The 22,997-nt window shown below is 38.4% G+C and overlaps 2 protein-coding genes across 7 annotated transcripts in view; one reads left to right on the top strand and one right to left on the bottom strand.

Annotated features, from left to right (window-relative positions):
• Positions 1-22,997, top strand: part of LOC128635363 (uncharacterized) — a 63,992-nt gene that overhangs the window by 6,459 nt on the left and 34,536 nt on the right. The gene's annotated exons all lie outside the window — the stretch shown is intronic.
• Positions 8,188-22,997, bottom strand: part of si:ch211-241b2.5 (programmed cell death 1 ligand 1) — a 15,980-nt gene continuing 1,170 nt past the window's right edge. Inside the window, exons 2-9 of the mRNA XM_017492198.3 lie at positions 19,461-19,515; positions 18,896-19,246; positions 17,554-17,832; positions 14,600-14,713; positions 13,392-13,466; positions 11,991-12,044; positions 11,659-11,755; positions 8,188-9,802 (exon numbers count right to left, since the gene is read on the bottom strand). Of these exons, the coding sequence (XP_017347687.1) occupies positions 9,331-9,802; positions 11,659-11,755; positions 11,991-12,044; positions 13,392-13,466; positions 14,600-14,713; positions 17,554-17,832; positions 18,896-19,246; positions 19,461-19,509 (1,491 nt within the window). The 5' untranslated portion in view covers positions 19,510-19,515 and the 3' untranslated portion in view covers positions 8,188-9,330. The remainder of the gene's footprint in view (positions 9,803-11,658; positions 11,756-11,990; positions 12,045-13,391; positions 13,467-14,599; positions 14,714-17,553; positions 17,833-18,895; positions 19,247-19,460; positions 19,516-22,997) is intronic.

Genomic DNA, 22,997 nt, shown 5'->3' with positions numbered 1-22,997 from the left:
CAAGTGCTTGTGACTTAAAGCTGAGCCGAGTGGTTTCTCAAAATCTGCATACTATGTGACTAAAAGTCTGTGGACCCGTGACCATCACACCCTTATGTGCTTTTTAAGCAGTCTGTTCCAGGTTTATTCCTGTTCTGCGGTTTATAATACCCTCCACGCTTCTGGGAAGGTTTTCCACTAGATTAGAGTTCAGTGGAGTTGAGGTTGGGGCTCTGTGCAGAACACTAAAGATCTTCCACAACAACCTTGTCTTCAAACAATGTTTTCATGGAGCTCACTTTGTTCAATGGGGACATTGTCATGCCGGAACAGGTTTGGGCCTGTTAGTTCCAGTGAAGGGAAATTGTAGTACTACAGAATACAAAGACATTCTAGACAATTATGTGCATTCAACTTTTATAGCAACAGTTTGGTAAAGGTCCATTATATGGGTGTGGGTATGAAAATACCAATTAATTGATGCATCAGTGAAAAGGTTTACACAATCTCTTTCTTCAACCTCCACCCTAATTTTCCTTGTATGTGAAGGAAGGAATGAGTTCAGATCTTTACTGTAATTATTTGGCGAAAAGCTTTCATCCTGGTACGTTAATTACTTCCTTTTGTAAAAGAAAATCCTTAAGGTGCACTTACAAAAATTTAAATGAATGTTTTAATACATACCAAGTGTATTAATTGGGAGCAATGTATTGTATGACAAGTGTTTAAATTGTAATTTAGCCATGTTTAAACATATTGTAAATTTACTGTGTACTGATGCACACATCACATACTTTACTGCTCCTTATAATGCAAGTAAAATGCACTTAAATATATTTAAAATGATACTTTTAGTGTGTTGAGTAGTAAAGTGTATTTTAATTTACTAAAAAAAATATGTTTTGTACATGGTACTACAATGGCAATTAAATATAATTTTGCTTTAATACGCTTCAGAACGTTAGGAAATGCATTAATTCAGGCATGCTTCCTTACAATAATAGTTCTCAAGGTGGGGTCCGGGGATCCCCAAGCGTCTGTCACATACATTCATTGTATACCGCATCATGGTGGCAGAGATTATCAAGTAGTAAGAAATACTGTGGTTATTTGTTCATTATAGTTGTATAGTTGACCGGTCACTTGAAAGTAAAGGGGTGTGTATAAATTAATGTTAATTTTAATCTAACTGCGATTTTAAGAATAAAACCAGGAAGTGATGTTAATGATGTACAGTGTTAATGATCTGGGTCAGTGGAAATTCTCAGGAATAAAACTCCCTTACTCTGGAAGGTGTGCCTGGCGGCATAAACTTTATGAACCACTTCCTTAAAGTATATGGTTTTACTTGATAATACACACGTATTCTAGTCCTATTTCCAGAAAGTACATTTTCATATGCATACACAATTGAAGTATACTATTTATGCACTCAAACATGCTTGGGTAATGTATGTCAATAGAGTTAATAAGTGGACTTAGCCTCAGGACGGCTGTGTTTAGCTGACTTGGATCAGAAGGTTATGTTAATAAACTACTGTTTTGGCTGATTCATGAATGTTTACTTCAGGTGCAAGGAAGTAGAGAGAGAAAAAGGAGACACAATTAAGAAAGGAAGCTGTGTGTGAAAGGGAGGGGCGGGAGAGAGAGAGAGAGAGAGAGAGAGAGAGAGAGGGGAAACCCTTTTCCTTGTTCCTTATCAATGTATACAATAGTAAATCTGTCGGTAAGGATAGAATGACATGAGGAAGAAAACATGACTACACACTGCCTGACTGACCATAAAAATAGGCCCAAGATTTTTTTTTATACCTTGAGTGTCGGGTATCTCATGATTCAGCATTTTTGTGTGCTAAATATGTCTGTGTTTACAACTGTCAGACCTAATTACAGGATAGTCTATATTTAAAGAATAATAAGCTTGAATGCGATCCAGCTTACCTGTGAGGTCAGGTTTTGGTGTGAAAACACATCAAAAAATAAGGACAGTATTCTGAATCTCTGAATCCACATTACTGTAATCTAGTAACATGACAAGACGCAGTATTGCGTATAACATTTCTGCATTGGACGTGGACATGGACACAGTTTATACCACCACGCTGTTCTATTCTATTCTGGTTTCTGATTGCTCAGAATGTGTTGGTTTTTGATTTACTGGAGCAGCAGTTCTGACGGTTCCTTCTGCAAAGCAAATCACAGGTTATTAATTCTCTTGTTCTGTGTGATTGTGCCCTGCGATGGGTTGGCACTAGGGCTGCAACTAACGATTATTTTCATAATTGATTAATCGGCCAATTATATTTTAGATTAATCGGCTGGGGGCGGGGCAAACTTTCTGTACCTTTTTTTCCCTCATTTATTTAAAATAAAATCCACAGACTGAGTGTTACAAATATAAACTTCAGACTGAAAAGAACCCAATACACACAGACATACTTTATAAATGAAGTATTTATGTGTTATTTTTTTATGGATTCACTGAATTAAACTACAGTCCTAAATTAATAATAAAAACTCGCTTTCACTGCACCTTGTGGTTTCTGTTACTCACTGTCTTTAGGAATATTATTTTACTTGTGTTACTTTTGATCATAGTGTTTTAATTAGACATTACAAGCATTATCTTACACGTGCTACCACTGTGTATCACCGCGTCTACACCGCACTTGAGGAGTAACGCGGCCTCGTTACTAATAGATCACTTCCGTTATAATTAACAACAGAATTTACACTAGTACAGCATATAATGTCAAACTTAAATTAAACTAAACCTGTTAAGCAACACGTCACAGCATCACTGTCGTGCTTCCGTGCTACGCAAACTCCACCTTATAAAGTTTGATCTTCTCCGCAGTGTTTAATATAAAATGCTCCCCTGTATTAGAGGACTTGGAGATCGCACACTTTCTTCCTCAGTCACTTGATGATTACGCCTCCGTCTGATGGTGACTGAGGTCATGTTGGGAATAAAAGGTAACGGTGACATAAACAGTAAGCTGAAAAAAGTCATTGTTAGTGACTGGGTATTCTGGCTAAAGCTACCGGCGTCGCATTGCGTGCATATGAATTCATGCGACACTGATTAGGAAGCGGCTTAGTTCCGTTTAGTTAAAAAAAAAAAAAAAAAACCTGCTAGTGTTCTATTTGAGATGATGGTATTACCTTTCTAAAATTCACACACTAGACGATAGAGTATATAATGCATAGTGTAAGTGTACAGTGCGTCATTTAGGACACAACTTTAGTATTTACTCTCTGAAGCGTGTTTTCGGAACAGAAGTAACGTAATGAGTAAATCTCCCCCAACTAATCAATAATGAGATTGGTTGACAATGATTTTCATTATGGATTTTATCGTTTAGTTGTTGCAGCTCTAGTTGGCACCTTGTCCAGGGTGTCCCCCTGCCTTGTGCTACAGAGCTGACTGTTTTATTGTCGAAATCGACCCTTGCCTCAAATTGTTGTATACATGCAGTTTATGCTACAGTCCTTAACTTCATAGTAAGTTTTATTTTAAATCCAGTGTGTGCATTTATGAGAAGGAAACTCTGTGGTTTTTATTTATTTATTTAAAATAAACTTACAGTAAAGGAAATGCCTGGCATTTCACCACACTAGCTGTTCTTACTGAATTGACATAACACACCAAGTTCCTCTTTCTAGTTTATAAGCAGCTGATCTTGCACTTTAAACCAAAAGGTTGTGTAATGTGCTTTTTACGGTAATCTTGCACTCTAATCATGTGTTGAAAAAGCTGTTTTTGCAAAGAAATAATTATGACTGCTACTTGGGGTCAAGGCTGAAGACAAAGAGAAAGTTTAGTATTGCAGTGTCTTTTCTATTGCTCTCTGACACTCTCTAGAGGGAAGATTTGAACTGCAGGCAGCAAAGTGTGGAAAGTCCCATACAGTCCAGCTGACCGTAAACTAGATTAATGTTAACAAGTGGTTTTGGTGCTTCCATACAGAGAAGCCCTGTGTTGACCAACACAGCTAGCTTTGCTTTCTTTTTAAAATATTTTTTGCTTTAAATACAGGAATTGATGTATATTTTCAACACGGGGGGAATTTAGCCCCTCTGTCGTCATTAAACAGCTAACACTGAAATTACCATGAATGAAAATATCATATCGTTCAATTATAATATGATTCAATGTCTCATTCATGTTCTGCTTCAGCTAAAGTGTAGGATTTTTCCTCAGGTTTAAAAAGCAGGTGATGTCCTTTTTTTTTTTTCTTTCATGGAGAAGGCTCTATGCCAGAGTGAAAAGCAATCACAGTAGTGGGGGGAAAAACATGTGAAAACAATACAGTACTGGTTTATATTACTGAAAAGCAAAATCTTCACTGCATTGTACTCTTAATGTACAAGGAAACTTTACTGGGGGAGGAAACCCAGAGTACTTGGAAGAAACCCCTGAAGCACTGGGAGAGCATGCAAGCTTCATGCACAAAGGGCAGAGGTGGGATTTGAATTCCCCAATCCAAGTGGTGCTAACCACTAACCCACATAAAGTTCTCTAACATTGTACATATAACAAATGCGGGGTGGGGGAGTCATTTATTTATATTTTTATATATATATATATATATATATATATATATATATATATATATATATATATATATATATATATATATATATATATATATATATATATATATATATATGTATGTATATATATGTATGTATGTATGTATGCATAGGATGTGAAATGTTTTCTCTGATATCTGATCCACTTTTTTTCTTTCTTTTTTTGCTGGTATAGACCCAATACTGATACTAGGTATCGGATCGATACCAACGAAATAATTTATTATAAGGAAACTGCTGACTCCAACAGTTCTGCTTAACATGTTTTGGCTGGAACAAAAAGTCCCTAATATAATTTCACTGTGCGTACATAAACAGACATAGCTCATTATGGGAAGCAATTAATCTATCATTACGGTTACATTTCTTTCCATTTGACAATGACGTAATAGATATTTTTATTTTCCCCATTTAAACTTCATCTAAAAGCATTGTGAATCATTCACGATTATACACTTACTGTACATGTACAACTACACCTCATTTTCATTTCGGAAAGGAGTCATCTACGTAAATATGAACTCACCCCTACACTAAAAGTCTAAATCACACATTTACTGCGTGTTTATTTTGGATCAGGTCTTTGTTCGGGTTTCAAAATCCGGTCACACCACTTTCCCTGAGTCTGAGAAACAACTAGAGATGGTAATTGGATTGTTTGTGCCATTGTACCCTCCAGTGCCAAAACTAAGAAGCAAACATCAGGCGTCAAACTTGCAGCTGAAATAAATAAAAAAATTTCTTCATATTTTCAAATTGTTCCTTGAACAGTAACTAACTCGTGTGGGTAAGCATGTGTGTTTCAGATTGCACTACAACTTTGAATGTTCTGCAATAGATATCTTCACGAATATATTGCATATTCTACTGATTTGTCTGTTGTATACACTTTGCATGCATGCATTCAGTCCATGAGAGCTCTTGCTACATGTATAGCCTGATTATACTGAGCCGTTTACTCCTTTATTTGGCATTTGAGCATGTTTCAAACAGAACACGAGACAGCAGCTGAACTAACCGTTGCAAGACACAACATGCTCAAGGGTTTGCCTATGACCGATTAATTTTTTTCTTTATTTTTTTCACCACAACCAGCTGACGGATTTTATGGGAAGTGAACAGTGCGGTTGTGTAAGATGTATCTAATGAGGTATTTTCTTAATAATCCTGAGAAAGAAATTCCCCTTTTTTACCCTTGGAGAATGTTTCATTGAGTGGAACGTGACACACCCCACTCTATATTTACTATAAACACTAGCCTACAGAAGGCCATATTCTCAAATGTTTTACATCTAGGGAAACCTTTACCTGTGAAACTAACAAACTAGCTATAACTAATTACTGTGCACTATTACTATTATTTTGCAAATAATATTTTGGTTATTTTTGGAGCTATAGAGATTTTAATCCTAATAACTTCAACACCAAAACATACAGTACTGTGCAAAAGTCTTTTTTAAAGAAATGCTATAAAGCAAAGATGCCTTCAAAAATAATGCAACGTCAAGCTTTTCTGCAAAATGGAGAGAACTGCTTATCCTACACAGGGCCACAAGGAGCATATCCCCGGGGACTCGGGGCGCTGCAATCCATTGCAGGGCAAGATAGCACACTACAGACAATTTAGAGATGCCGATCAGCCTTCAACACTTGTCTTTGGAATGGGGAGGAAACCAGAGTACCCGGAGGAAACCCCCGATGCACGGGGAGATCATGCAAGCTTTGTGCACACAGGGTGGAGGTGGGAATCAAGCCCTCAACCCATGGAGATGTTGGGCAAACATGTTAACCACTAAATTACTGTCTGTGTGGTGTTTCAAATGTTCCCTGCATTTCTGTATGGCTTTCTGAATGGGTTTTCTCTGGGTCCTAAGGCTTTCTCCCAACTTCCAAAAAACATACCAGTAGATACTCTGCCTACATGCAATTGCCCCTAGGTGTGAATGCGTGTGTGCTTCGGATCCACCCTAACATGATTAATGACAGGATTAACTAACAGGATTAATTATTTATAGGCCGACGTTTGGAGTTTGGGTTTTTGAGGTTTGGGTTAAATTCAGTCAACCGAGACTCCCCCTGGCTATACTTCCTTGGATGTCTCTTTTGAGATTGACAGGGTGTTTGTGTATTTTTTTTTGTTGTTGTTTTTTTTAATTTATTACACCTACCCATCTGCAGTCTGCTTGCAGAACTTCCTCAATCAACCTTCGTCATGAAGAGAAGAACTCTCATCTCTAATATTGTTCAATTTGGTTTAGAAATAAGTTGCATTAAAAGTTTAAATTAGATTCAGTTTTTCCCTTGCAGGATCACTAGGAGCAGGATCACTAGGAGCACAACAAATCCATGTCACTACACACACACTCACACACACCCCTTTATTCCCCAGTGTACTGTTTCTGAGAAAGACCACGGGTCATATTAATGGGTTGTGGCTTCCTGTTTACTCGTATGCATGATGCAGACCTGGTGCTGTCTGATAATGTTGCTCATAACAGATGCAATGTCTTATCATTACTGGTATAAGGAACAAAGAGATTTGACCGTGCACTTTCAGCGCAGGAAATACTTATTTCCGTATTTACGCAAAAAAGAACTTCTGTGAAATCTGAGAGAAATGGAAAGTGAAAGTAAAACACCCTTGTCCCTGAAGGCAAGGTCTTTGTCAGATTTTTGCTTGTACTTGTGTTCATATGTTAGCAGGGCTGTATAAAAGGGCAATTATTTACAGATTACAATAATGCACTTGTGTCAGTGACTTATTTTCCTGTCATGCAAGCAACAGAAACATATAGAAGGGCTCGACATTGTGAAAAAGCTTGTGGCTTCTATTATGCACATTTTATATTTATTCATAATACAAAATATGAGCTGTGTTTAACAGTTATCACATTAATATACAGTATATGCACACTATATGACCAATAGTATGTGGACACCCCTCCTAATGATTGAGTTCAAGTATTTCAGCCAGACCCATTGCTAACGTGTTCTAGCTATGCAATCACCATAGACAAGCAGTGTCTGTAGAATGGGTCATACTGAAAAGCTCAGTGACTTTTTAAATGTGGCACTGGTGTAAAATGACATCTTTTTACTTCATGCTAGTTGGTGAGTTCTGCCCTGCTAGAACTGCCCAGTTCAACTGCAATTGCTATCGATTATTGTGAAATGGAAGGGTCTAGGAGAAACAAGTAGTCAGCCATTAAGTGGTAGACTATGAAAAGATATTTCTAACCTGCCTCTGGAAGCATCATGAACGCATGAACTGTGCCTCAGGTACTTCACAAAATTGGCTTCCATGGCCGAGCAGCTGCATACACGCCTAAGATCGCTAGGCGCAGTGCCAAGAGTCAGCTGAAGTGGTGCAAAGCACCGACGCTGGACTCTGTAGTAGTGGAAACGTGTTCTATGGACTGATGAATCGTGTTTTGTTTGTCTGATGAATCCAAGTTTGTTGAATGCCAGGAGAATGCTACCTAGCAGAATTCAGCGTACCAAGAGTAAAGTTTGGTGGAGGATATACGTCTTCTTTTTAAAAAAAAAAAAAAAAAATTATATAATACATTGCACATGGGATATGGAGAAATAAATACATGTCTATGAAGTACATATAGTAAACATGGATTTTATTCAAAACACAATAATGTGTCCTACAAATAGTGCAGTGCAAAAGTTTTGGTCCATGTCAGTCTTTTGTGGTGGCGGAAAATGCGTGAACTATTTCTGTGCTTTCCTTACTTGGTTAAGAGAAGTTGCTTGAGTCATTAAATCCCGGCAGAGGTTGTGCAACTAATACAGAAGAAACGGAAATCCAATAAAAGAAAAAAAATCTTTACAGTCAGTACAGATGTGTCTTAGTATATACATTTAAGCTATTATACAGAAATGTACAGAAAGCTGAAATTATAAACACTGCTCTGGTGCACATGACACTATTTTAAGGTTCTTTTTTTTAATGTGCAATATAAATTAACCATCGCATAAAAGTTTTTCTCTGTTTTTATGTACAGTTGATGGCGCATTGCTGTATCAAACAGGGCTTAGCGATATGGCAAAAAATATCACGTTGCAATATTCTTAAAATACATTTTAATCATCGTGGTACTCAGTTCTGATGACTTTTGATTGAGGTAAAAACAAAAAGTGCCATCAAAACATTTAAAACCTCTAATGGAGAAAGAGAAACTAAATTACAAAATGTATACTATATTACAAAAACAGACTTACAGAAGACAGAATTACAAAATGGAGAAATATTTGTTCCTATTTATTGTTCGACGCACAAATTTTTAACAATGTTTTGCAGCTCGTCGTATGCATCCTGTAAGTAAAATAAAGCTTGGAATGATGTGGCAAAGCTGGTTGGTGCTTCTGGTGTGTGTGTGTGTGTGTGTGTGTGTGTGTGTGTGTGTGTGTGTGTGTGTGTGTGTGTGTGTGTGCATAGCTAGTACATTTAGGTTGCTTTGCTAACAAAGTTCAAAAGCCTAGCATGCAATATAAATTAAAATGGTTATCCTTTGGAGTTGTGTATGTTTTTTATATATATATATATATATATATATATATATATATATATATATATATATATATATATATATATATATATATATATATATATATATATATATATATATAATTGTAGCGAGACCCACGAGACAAAACTCAAGCAACACTAGCAACCTTTCACTCTCTAGTGGGACATTATGTAGGACTTTAAAACAGTTCCTTGAATCTGAACACTCCTTCGAGAACTCACGCTTGCACAGGGAGCGTATGAAGCCTCACTACCTTCCTGTCCGTTTCTCCCAGGATGCCATGCTCTCCAGGGCACGCTGTGATCAGCACCCTGCATGTGCATCTCTCTCTTAGAAACTTAATAAGTGACTTATCCAGTTCTCTGTCCCCTTCTTTATAACCGTCCAGTATGATGAGATTGTCCCCGTCCCCTAGAAGAATGTCTTTTAGTTTGTTCATCTGCAGTCCCGCTTCTGCTGGGATCTTGGAGTTAACCATTTGGAAGAACTCCCCTCCATCTCCCTTGACGTCTACTAAAATCACAAGCTGGAGCTTTTGGATGTTGAAAAGGTCTAAACTGGACTGTTCAGCCCAAGACCAAGCCAGGGTTTGGGCTATGAAGGTTTTACCGGCTCCTTCTTTCCCCTCCAGAAGCACAGTTTCCCTCGGGCCTGGGAGGATGGAGTGGATGTCGACATGCTGGTTTTCTCTGTAATGTTCAAAATAGGTTAAGTTAATTTTCTAGGTAATTCATTAATACCACTTGTCAGACAAAGTACTAGTATTAAGCATGCTGTAGTATCACAAAATGGAGTGCTGGAAAACACACGAGCATGATGATCACTGACCACATAATGATTCAGCCCTGTTGCTTTGAAACGCATAGATTATTCATTGTGAAAACGGATACCACACAGTGTGTGCTATGTTTGGCAGAAATCAAACTGTCATCACTCTCATAACCATCTCCACAGTGAAGCATAATAGTGGTAGCGTCATGCTGAGACTATTCCTTGGCCTCTTAGTTGCTTCTCTGTCTAATGCCCTTATTACCTGGATGCTGATTTTTGGTGGATGGCCTCCTCCAGGCAGAGTTGTGTTCTGCCTTTTTTTAAAATTATTATGATTATTATTTAAAAATGTATAAATAATGGGGCTTTATTCATTTAACTAATAATTATTTATTATTATTTATTATGTGGCTTCGGATACGTGTTTCATACCAAGAGAGGAGAATGACTATGCAATCATTGCTGTTCTTTTTATTTGTAAAACATTTGCAAACTATATTTTGATTTTCCACTTGATTTAATACAATGGGATATTTTGTGTAGATTTATGGCGTATAATCCTGATTACTTCCATGTCACTTCCAGTTTATAACACTACAAAATGTGAAAGTCAGATGAATACTTATTCAAGGCACTGTAAATGTACTTTCGCTTTGCAAACATCCGTCAACAAACAAATGTCTTTATCCGGAGTCGGAAGGTTAGACTCAGGAGGATAATCATGTCCATCTGTTTCAGTCATGTGATTTCTGCTGGGTTTTGACTCTGCAGTGTTTATACATTGACTTAGAAATTCCAGAGCTTTCTCATTTTAAAATCTTTTGCAGTGTGATGAGTTTTATACAATGGGATCCTACGGTTTTCCTTCCTGACTTCCCACATTATCTGCTCTCACTCTTGAAATATGCCCTTGAGAAGAGGTCATATTTTAGTTTTTTTAATGCTGGTGAGTAACATGTGGGAGAAATGATTGTACCAGTGTTCATCAGGCTCGAATACTTTTTTTCACTATCAGCTGCTCTGATTTATTTATTTAGTTGTTGGGGTGTTTTTTTGTTTGTTTGTTTTGTTTTTTTTCATTCATCTAATTGCAGTATGCCCATTTGTTAGTTTTTTTTTTTTTGTTGTTGTTGTTGTTGTTTTTAAATGGTAGCTGTGTTACTCCAACATTTATGGTAGGAGTAGGCTTCAGCTCAGGTGCTACATTCTAAATGAACATAAACTAAATTACACTGCACAAGTACACTTGCATTAAGATCAGGACTATAACAAAGGTCAGCTCGGGAGACTACTACAGCAACACCAACAGGACAAAAACTAAAAAACACTTGATAACTACTGTATGCTTACATTAAGATCAGAACTGTAGCAAAGGCTTCAGCTCAGGAGACTACTACGGCAACACTCGAACACAGAGCAAAAACTAAACTATGCTCTGCCAATTCTGGTCCTTGGAGAGCTGTTTTAGCTGCGCAAACATAATCTTCAGATTTGTCATTTCCAGACTGATTTTGTCTTGATGTTATCAACAACGAGCATACCAGTCTAATTAACTACCAACGAACAGGACTGTTTACTCGTGATCCTCTCTACACGGAATGACTGAGCAACTAGTTTCCTCAGAGCCCACCTTTTAATCATATCAGCACGATGAACTGTACTTCCTTTCACACTGCCTTCTTTCCTTTTCAGTATAGCCGCCCCCCCTTTCTCCCTCCCTCACTCTATTCCTCTGACCCCTGTTTTCATGTAGAGAAGGAAAAAAAAGTCATACCCAGAGAGAAGTCTATGTGGGAGTGTGAAATCAGTCTTCATCTCTGTAGTTTTGTTAAACTCTGCATATTTTTGCTTTAGCATGTCTTGCACATTATCTGTTTTTTCCATTCCAAGTGATGGTTTGGGTCCCAAACATTCAGAGAGGGGGTGGGGTGAGGGGTTGGGGCAAAATAAGCAATGTCAAATGTCTCAAATGAATCATGCATGGAAAGAACATGGACTGGAAAAAATATATGTCAAAGCTCTTTGATAATTTTATCTATGGATTGTGAGTGGTAAACCATATTAAGTGTCTCATCGCAAAAAGAAAACAAAAACAAGAATACTTACACTCTGATGTAAAAGTCAGAGAATCGAATCTGGAGTTAGACTTTGAAAGTAAATCTGGAGGACAGAGGGGGGAACAACAATAAAACACATTAATGGGTATAGATCATTCTTGGTTAGTTATAGAATAGTTAGTGTAGTTATGATCAGAGTCCCGGAGTGGCATCTTGTTAAACGTTGGCGCTGTCGGTTTTTACACCACATTCTCAAATCTGATTGGTCAGAAGGTGTTGAATTTTCTATAACAGCAGTTTTGACAGTAGTGCAGCTGCAAATCACAGGTTTATATTAATGCGCTTGTTCTAATGGTTCTCGTTTCTATAGTAACAACAATAAGATTTGTACAGTGGATGCTCAACGTAAACTTCCCTTTTTTTTTCTTTTTTTAAATGTAAGTGTGAATGTTGATGCAGTGAAGTTTTCTGTGAAGACACATTTACTTGACATTTATGGAAGTTCCAACCATTGGTTTTTTTTAAAGTCTTGGTTCTCAAAGTCTGGTCTGGGAATCCCAAGGGGTTTGTGACAGACACATGTAATTTTAGTACCTCTTTTTTTTTTTTTTTTTTTTTTTTTAATATATATATATATATATATATATATATAAGACTTTACAACCATGGAGATCTTTTATTTTTATTATTATTATTATTAACTATCGATTGTTTCAGTTATTATTTAGGTACAGTAATGGGAACAATTCGCTGGTCACTTGAACAGTTTTGTTTTTTCCTTTTTAAACGCTCAATGTGTTTATTTTGAATGTTGAATGTGCTTGTTTTCAAATCGAAAGCAAATCTAAACATTTTATGCATTTACATACATTTAATATAATATGTAAAATATCTGCATTACGTTTTCAAAATCTAGATATAAAGGTACATATTCGCCTAGTGTGTTTAATATCTGAGTAGTATGTTTGAGCACCCCTATTTTGAAAGTACATTATTTTGGCTGGATTTTAAGGCAATCCTATAATTCAATACTACTACTAATACTACTACTGGACAGACACTGTCACAAACATTAGCACAACTGTAGCTGTTGTACTACAGCCTGAAAGCTATAGCTTGAGCATCCAGTATATTATTAGTGCTGTCTCTGTTTAAAAAGTCAAAGTGGTGCGAGCTGACTAAAAGATTGTTCATTTAGCTGTACTCAGCAGTCAGTGAGTCAAGAAGGTGACGATTTTAAATCTGATAGCTTAGCAGTTCTCTCTGCCAACACCCAACCTGTTTTCTGAGCTCCACCTGATTCAGTTCTGTGGGTTGGAAGAGTCAGATATGTTGTCTTGTATGAGGTTTTGGTGGGAATCACTCTGTCATTTATACGTGATGAGGTGTTAACTTTCCCCATGTCTTCAGTTTTACCATAAGTACATTTGATATATTCAGTGGTACTTACGGTCAGTTGACGTAACAGTCAGATTTTGTAGAGGTGATTCACATTCCTCAGATGAGATGTCCATTCTTTTTTGCCCTGTGAAAATATTTTTCAGTTTGAGATGTACAGTGTTTAACATGTACTGTGATACTATATTTATTAACCCTCTACTGCATAAATTATTAGTTGTATTAAAGAATTTTTTAAAAAAATTATTACTTGAATTAGTTCACATGAGGGTGGTTGGTAAATTGTTGCCGTATGGTGGAGAGTATCGTATAGTCAAAAATAACACAATGTAGAATTGGCAACACAGTGCAGTTAAAGGGTTAAAGGTTATTTGTGGATATTTCAGAATCATAATCATGTACAGATCACAAAGGCATGAGGATATCTGCGGTTATATATGAGGATATCCCATCCCCATCAATAACCCGATTCAGCTCATGATAGAAGGAGCATTGAACAGGAAGTTAAAGCCTGTCTGGACTTCAGCACATACAGTACTATGTTCTAGACAAACAAATTCTCTTGGAATTACAAAATGTGAAAAATTTGTAATTAATCAGTCATTCATTCATCTTCAGTAAGCAGATTATCCTGGTCGGGGTCCCACTATTAATCATATCTTTCTAAATTATTTAAAGCTTTCTACACCTCATTCCGGAGCCAGAAAACTAGTTTTGATGTAACGTTGTTGGAGACTGAAGAGGTTAAAAAAAAAAAAAAAATCCAGTGCATGAAATCAAGCTAATTAAAGAGGACCTTTACACGTAGTGTGGTTTTAGATCATGTCTCACGGAAATCCCCAGAGATCAATCGTCTTATGCAGGTAACTAGTTTCTGTTTTCACGTGTACATGCGTTCAGTGTGGTCATATGACATGACAATGAGGAAAAACATTTTTTTTTTTATATGTCCTAATGACAGTGCAGAAATTCTATAGAAAGAACCTTAAATTATTGTTGCCTGATGAAATCTCACAATGAGGAACTAAAAATACAGTGGCTCACCATTGGGGTGGGGGGGGACTGCTATGAACACTGCACTAAAAACCAAGTGCTATTTTAAAACTTGACTGGGAAATACAGAATACACAAACAAAGCAGAAGGAGTGACGTGTATGTGGATCAGAGTGATGTGTGAATGTATATTTTATGAATATGTAATAGAATTCAGCAGTAGAGATTACATGGGAAAGAGAGGGAGGACAAAACGTAAAGACAAACCTTTCTTTTTCCTGCGGAGAATCAGCAAGGCCAAGACTAAACCCACACACATCACGACTATCACGGCAATAGCTGCGTATCCTGTGGTCAATTTACTGTTCTCTGGAATTTCATCTGCAGAACAACAACAAAAAAAGCAGTCCTGACTTAACCACAATGATTACTACAGAAATGTCTACCTGGTTATTGAGTAATTAACTGAGGGACGTTATTTTAAATCGGTATACAAGTACAGAAGCTTTAGATTTAGGGTTTATTAGGTATTACTAGATATTAGCTAGAAATCATTAATGTGCTAGCATGGCTGGACGAATCAGTCCATGAGTGTGATGCAGCTTGACCCTATGGCATGCTACTCGTTCTGAATCCCACCGCCTGCTGCGCTACAAACATCGGCTTTTGCTAGTTAGATTAATTAGCATGAAGACGGATAGGCATTTTAGAATTTGGAACACACAGGTATGCAGAGTAAAAAAAGGGTCATACACTAACTCTCATGCTAGGACAATAAAATAGACACTAGCCAGACTCGAAAATCTTTTTTACGTCTGAACCTTGGCCAATGACTTGCTGAATTTTCGAAGAAGACGCAAATACATGGTTCATACTTCAGACACTTCCTTAGAAACGGATAATGACTATAAGCAAGATGCCGTTCTGCAGGAATTTCTATATTCATTTGTGTCTGTATTAATGGACTAAACTAGCTAATTAGTGCGACATAATTTATTATCTTTTAGCCTAGGTGATCAGGTTTCTTGGCAACTAAATTGTGCAGCATCCTGTGAATTTTTTTTTTATTATTATATTTAATTTTTTCCAGAACCCGGTATTTCATTTCCCTTTCGATTCTTGTACTAACTTGCCTATGTTAGCATAGGTACCAGCTTATATGAGCTCGACTGACATTCTTTTATGCTTGCAGTTATTTGTGATTTTAGCCAATGATTATGATAGATACGTATTCTGATGGAAGCTATAATCCATTCGGAATGTATGACTAGTGGAAAATCAGATTTTCCTATTAATGCTGAAATTCTGCCAGAGATAAGACCTGGCAGTGATTGAGTTATTTTGTGAGTAACTTGAGTAATAAATAGTATGTCTAAAACAAGTCATAAGCATTGAAAAATGTGAGGCAGGTTATCGGTTGTAGTTGTGTACTTGGTGACACATAAATCTCATGGTCATAAACCCGATGCCATGTTTCATAGTTCACGACAGTAACATTACAATGCACTGGAAATCTAGAGTACAGCATTGTATGTAATGCTTATTTTATACAATAATGCTGTCCCATTTTGTTGAAAAGTGCCAGAAATTCTGAAGCTGACTGTTTATATTGGTTACTGAATGGGTTCCATACTTATTGTTCTTTGCAGATCAAGTGCATTATGGGTATTCAGTATAGCAGTGCATTGTGGGATTTCATGAGCACACTAGATAGCCTTCACTATACTTGTGTACATAGGTACAACATGGCAAATTTAGAACCGATTACTGGTTGCTTCTCTTCCTGGTGGTTTTGGTGTGGTTTTGCCAGCTTACAGAACTTGAATTTCCAGTTAAATTTGCAAATAAAAGTTCAGAGGAAATACTCATTTTCGTTCAAGTGAGTGAGTGATTGATTTTTTATCTAGACTTGCTGCATATACTGTTTAATCATTCACTCAGACAGACTATACAGTTACAGTGTGGTGAAAAAACTTAAAGTATAATCTTCCAAAGTCATTTACCATGTTCTGTGATCATGTGTAATGTTACAACATATTTGCATGAATAGTTAAAAAAAAAAAATAATAAAGAAAGAAAATAAAATCGGTTTAATGCTCACAGAAGACTGTGGTCCTGTGTTGACGTGCATAAAACAACTGCATACCCACGTTTAATACTAGTGAAATGCCTCTCACCTTTTTGTGTGTGTATGCGTTTCTTTTTTTTAAATCAACACTTAAGGTGAAGGCCCACTGTGATCAAATAACATCCCACACAACTAACCTCACAACCACTGTGGTCTAGCACGTTGGCGTGTATATTTGTACATCCACGTTGCTTGGAAATACACGTTAGTCATAAATGAATCCAGAACCATCCTCAGTGGCTGAGCACAGTTTCTATAATAAGGATATTCTTTACCAGAAGAAAATAGCTAAGAATTAAGACAATCCCATCAAATTCAAACTTTCAAGAGGGGGCGAATGAAGGAGCTTTGTAACTGTAGATTATTGACACCACTCTTTTAGCATCCAACTCAAGCGGCTTAATGGCACTGGAAACAAACCAAAACACTCAAAACATGTCAACTCAAACCACTCAAGAGCGTAACTCAAACCAAGCCACTCAAAAGCATGTATCAAACCAAAAACCACCCAAAAGAGCGTAACTCGAACCAAGCCACTCAAAAGAGCGTAACTTGAACCAAGCCACTCAAAAGAGCGTAACTCGAACCAAGCCACTCAAAAGAGCGTAACTCGAACCAAGCCACTCAAAAGAGCGTAACTCGAACCAAGCCACTCAAAAGGGCGTAACTCGAACCAAGCCACTCAAAAGAGCGTAACTCGAACCAAGCCACTCAAAAGGGCGTAACTCAAACCAAGCCACTCAAGAGCGTAACTCAAACCAAAGCACTCAATACGCTTTAACTCAATCCAATTGACGACACTTAACTTAAACGGCTCAATAGCACTCAAATCAAACTCTAACCCTGCATGGCTGCAGACCTTGGTAGTGAGTCAGTAGAATTTAAGAACACAAACTGCAGTGACTTCTTTGTGTGGAAAAAAAAAAAAAAGAACTGCTAATTAAGTACTGATTACACTTTTGAGTCATCGTTTTCTCAATGTTGCTTACAGTTGCATGAAACCAAACTAGCTACCTAACTAGCCAGCTAATATTAGCTGCAATTTATTACGAACACTACAAATCCACTGTTTGAGATGCCATAGAACACCCACCTGGGATACTGAACGTAGCCGTCTGGCTCGTTTTGCTGTCATCGGTCATATAGGAACAGGTGTAATTGTTGACATCATATGCGACGGACAATTGGCTGGTGACAACAAAAACACCATCGCTGTTTGTTTCATGGCTGCTCTCCGAGCGGTTTGTCAGATCCCTGAGCGTGCCATCACTCCAAGCCACATGGGCCAACGGGAGGCCTTGGGACTCACAGGAAAGCTCCACTTCCTTTTCACTTAGCCTCCTGACGGTCTTCTTAATTGCTTTATATGGTGCTGGTGAACACAAGTTATAATTTTTTTAAAAAGGGGTTATGGTGACATCGGTTATTGATGGTACACATTATAGTGCAAATGATATGATGAAATTGCACTATATTATGATTGCAATTTGGAGGAAAAAAAAAAAAAACATTTCAAAAGGCAACTTTGCCCATTAAAGCCCCCAGAATCCCAAATTCCATCTCAAAAATTACTCCAAGCTCTGTGTTCAGTACTAAACACTGGCCTGATTGTCTTCATTCCTGATTTAACCTGAAACAGATTCCTATGCTGTAGTGATCTCTAAAGGTGTAGCACTTTGCTGATAGAGAAAACACATAAGGCTTTGATTCAAAGTTTATTTAGCCAGCTAAGCGTGCTAACATAATGGTGTGTTATTCAAAACGGCCTTTCGGAGATGTTTCTGAGCCGTGACCATACCTTCAAAGAAAACCCTGGTGTGGTCCAATTGCACAAAGACCATAGTCACAGTAAGTGAACCAAACTATACACTGTGATTTGCAGCTGGGTGCTGCAGAAATGTGATTTATTCAGAGATACGTGAGACAGCGCACAAATTTGCAGTCAAATTTCCCAAATCCCTTACACCTATAGTGTTATGGATATATGTCCAATTGGACACAAAACAAACACTTCTGCTGTAATTGTAAAGACAATCCTGTTGCAGAATCTGCATGTCCTTTCAAAACAACTTGTTCCTGTTTCTCTTTACTCTTCAATATCTGTATAATCTATAATCATTTGTAAGCTGGTGTCACTCAGAAGAGGTTCGGTTCCCTTTTGAATCTGCTTCCTCTCAAGTTTTCTTCCTCATACTTTCTCAGGGAGTTTTCCTCGCCACTACTGCCAATGGTTTGTTCATTAGAGATCTAATCTACATCCGGATTTCTGTAAAGCTGCTTTTGTGACAACTATGCAAACCACCTTAATAGGTCAAACAATCCCCCACTGTGCAGAATATTTTAGTCAAATGGACGTGAAAGTCAAAGCATTATCCGATTGATGATCTGGAACAAGATGGATACTTTGGGGCTACTAGTTTTTAAAGTAAACTGACCTCGGATGGTGAGTTTGGTCTGCTTGTAGTCAACCTCATCCTGGATCACGATACACTGATAGGTTCCCGAGTCGTTCAGACGAAGCTGGGAGAGCTCGATCACCGCCCGAAATTTCTCTAGCTCCTCCTTCAGGAGCCGCACTCGTGACTGATACTGTACACTGGTGAAGTTGGGGTTCTCATTGCCCTTATCCAGCTGATATACTCCCACTGTCTCTAGGGGACTGACGCGCTGCCAAATGATGGATATGCGCGAGACGCTCGGGACGTGTGAAAAACGGCATCCCATCGTGATTTTATCATGCAGCTCTCCATCGTAGGAATCTTGCTCCGACTCCACAGTGAAGAGAGCTGCCAAAGTTAAAGAAACAAGTCAATAAAACACAAGGGATTCGTCACAAATACAAAGCTCCTCTTTAAGAATACAAGTGAATTCAACAATGCTTCAATTTAGTGTGGCTGAAACAAAGAAGCAGGAGAAAATGCTACACATGCTTTATTAGCAGTTAGTAAATTCCAGTCACAATGTCATTATAAGCTATGTGTATGTTTATGCACATTATACCTTGTAGGCATGGCCACGTGACGAGCAGTGTGAATATTTCACCCCTCATTGGTACCTGTATTAGGAAAAGAAACAACCCACGCATTCATACACACACAAAATATATACAACCAATCAGATGTGACAGAGTAACATGGGGAAAGTCACAATTTCCTTTCGGATTTTTGGTATTTTTATATAATAAGTCATCCAAAGCCAGACCTGCTGATGCTCTGCTGATGGTGAACAAGCGGAAAGAGAAAAGATTTCACTTCCCCATTTTAATTTCCCACTGAAGCTGCTCAGCCAATGTGCTGAATCATTGTTGATTATATCATAATTACACGGCAAAATAGCACGACAAGAATCTGGAAATTAAAGCTGCCTGTAGTCGGATTATACTGCTCCAAATAATTTTGTAAAGTTTTGACTTGCATTTTATACAAAATATATTTCTGAAAACAGACAAACTGAAGCACAGCATATTTTTCTTTTTCACATCTCGACTACAAGGATAATGTTGTACTATTTTTAAAGTCCAACAGCTTGATCAAAGTATGACATTCTCACTTAGTGTCACGAATCGAGGTTGAGCCAGAAGCAAGTGCAGATAATGATATTTATTGAAACAAACGTACTAAGAAACAAAGACACTAAGACAACGTGGAATAACACTGTGGCATGAAACAAAACACCGAGACATAAACAACCAGAGTCTAGGACAACGAAAGACAGCCAAAAAGTGCAGACAAGGACTATATATACACACGAGTGCTCATTAACCAAAACGTGAGTCAGGTGCAGGTGGTCATGTGACAGCCAGTGCAGTGCAGTGGCTGATGGGAAGTGGAGTCCAGAGTTTCTTGATACGTGACAGAACCCTCCCCCAAGGGTGCTACTCCCGGAGCGCCCAAAATTATATGTCTTCCATCTGGTGGTCCTGGCCACCTGGGAAAAATGTCCCCAGCAGAACCAGGGGGCCGAGTGGCTTCCACAACGGCACAGGGAGGCTGAGATACTTCCTCAGCTGAACAGGGAGGCTGAGCGACGACCACAGCTGACCAGGGAAGCTGAGGCTCTGAGGTCACCAGGTGAACCTTGGGCATGGGCGGAGCTTGGGTGGCCGTGTCAGCAGACTCGGGCGTGAGCGGAGCTTGGCTGTACGTGTCGGTAGTCTTGGGCGTGGGCTGAACTTGGGCGACCGTGTCGGTAGTCTTGGACGTGGGCTGAACTTAGGCAACTGGGTCGGTAGACTTGGGCGTGGACAGAATTTGGTCATTAGGCTTAGATGTTAGTGGAGCTTGGTCAACTGGATCAGCAGGCTTGGACGTGACCTCAGGAACTTGAGACTTGACTTGGACCTCACTGACTGGAGGCTGAGTGACGTCCACGGCTGAACAGGGAGGCTGAGCGACGTCCATGGCTGAACAGGGAGGCAACGTCTACCCTTTAATATAATACCCAACCCCCTTTAATATGTATCTTTCAACTGGAATCATAGATACAGTGCAGCTTTAGTAAATATTTTAGGGTACATCATTGGACACTAATGACCTTTCAGAGTAAAGCTTTAAAGGAACACTACATGCTCCTTTCTAGACTAAAGATACAAAAGACGTATGCTAATAACTTCACTCTACAGGCTATACCAGAAAATAGATCGTTGTTGTTGCAACTTTTTCAATACTGCTTTAGGTTTTGTGAAATTCTGCTATTACACATACAACTGTACAACTTTGAGTGAATTGTTTTCTCTGGCAGGCTTCATTGGTGGTTGTTTTCTGGCTTAACTCTAAGTGATGATCACTTTTTGCTGACTTGGCATTGCTTTCTATTGCCTTGTCTCGTGTGAAAAGTGGCAAAACTGGCAAATAAATAGATCAAAAAGTCACTGTATCAATGACTATGTGTTTGTCTTTGTCGAATAACATGCTTTTTGTAATCCTTTTATCATTAGTTTTAGATTATCTAGCACATCTGTTAAATAAGTCCCAGTGTAATAAGCTGTTAGTATAGATACTACAACATACTGAAGCATTATCGTAAACCTATTGTTTAAATTAGTCGGTACTACAGTCATCGAAAATTAGCCCACACCTTCTGACCAGTCAGATTCAAGAATTCTGTTCCTCCTAATCAGGGGGGAAAACCGGCATTACTGTGTCAACCCTGAACTGAAGGCTTCTCAGGTTTACTCAGTCACCCTTGGCTGAATTTCTCTTTAATGCTGTATAAAGACATGAGCAACCTCATGCCTGTATTTTGTAAGCGTTGATGCTCGTCTTTGCACAGTTCACTGAACAGAAGATAAATGATGCAAAAAAAAATAAAAAATCATATGACTCCAATGCATCACCAACCTTCTTCTGAAAAGAAATGAAAGCAGCAAAGCTTCTGGCTTAGTCTCTGGTCAAAACAGACTTATGTTACACTTTCTTACATGGTGGTGCTGTGCTTGTTCTCAGGATTACTCACAGACACAAAGTCAGTCTGTGTTATCTTGATGACACATCATTAAATTCGAAGCGAAAAGCTTCTTTGGAAAACTGACATGACAGTTCTTTAATCATGCTACTAGATATGAGGAGGAAGTCACATAATACATGCCCACACTTCTATCCTGAATGACATCCAGAGTTAACATGTATTTTCACATTAGTGAGCCACTTCCTGTGGCACACTGGTGTTATATGGCCTTCATTTGCACATTCAAACCTTATCAGCATCAATTTTACGACGCCATAAGAGCTGTCATGGGGTGGGCATGGTGGCTTAGCGGTTAGCATGAGTCCTGCCTCTGCCCTGTGTGCAGAGTTTGCTTTGCGGGTTTCCTCTGGGTACTCCGGTTTCCTCCACCAATCCAAAGCATTGTAGGCTGATTTGGCATTTCCAAATTGTCTGTCCTGTCCAGGATGTTCTCCGGCTTGTGCCCAGAGTTCCCTGGGATGGGCTCCAGGCTCCCCGTGACCAAGTGTAGGATAAGCAGTATGGAAGATGGATGGATGGGTGGATGGAAGGAAGACCTGTCTTGAATTCAGTACTAACTCCGATTCTTCAAAAAGATTTTTGACAGTATTGCCGTCTCACATCTTTAGGGTCCCTGGTTGGAACCTGAACTTGGGGTACGTTGCATATGCTCTCTCTGCTGTGTTTTTTCTGTTTGTTTGTTTTTCTCCAATCTTCCCCTAACTTTCCAAAAACATGCAGGTAGACTGATCTAAACTGTGCCTAGGTGTGAACATGTTTTAGTAATGCGCTGCAATGGGCTGGTGTCCCATCTGGGGTGAATTCTCTCACCTTGCACCCAGTGTTCCCAGGTTAGTTTCCGGATCCACCATGACCCTGAACATCACTTACTGAAGATAAAGCACTTACTGAAGGTTAATGAATGAATAAATGAATGAAAAAGAATGGGTTTGTTCCACCTGGTTAAATAAACAGTCATTAAAGCCACGAAATCCTAGTCTTTGTATAGAATCTTATTAGTTTAAATCATGCCTAGACACAGACTGTTTCTAAAATAAACATATCTATAGGCTCCTTGGTAACCTCCCACAT

The sequence above is a fragment of the Ictalurus punctatus genome, chromosome 18 (assembly GCF_001660625.3).
Source record: "Ictalurus punctatus breed USDA103 chromosome 18, Coco_2.0, whole genome shotgun sequence".
Classification (NCBI taxonomy): domain Eukaryota; kingdom Metazoa; phylum Chordata; class Actinopteri; order Siluriformes; family Ictaluridae; genus Ictalurus; species Ictalurus punctatus.
This window is presented reverse-complemented; position numbering and strand designations above follow the sequence as displayed.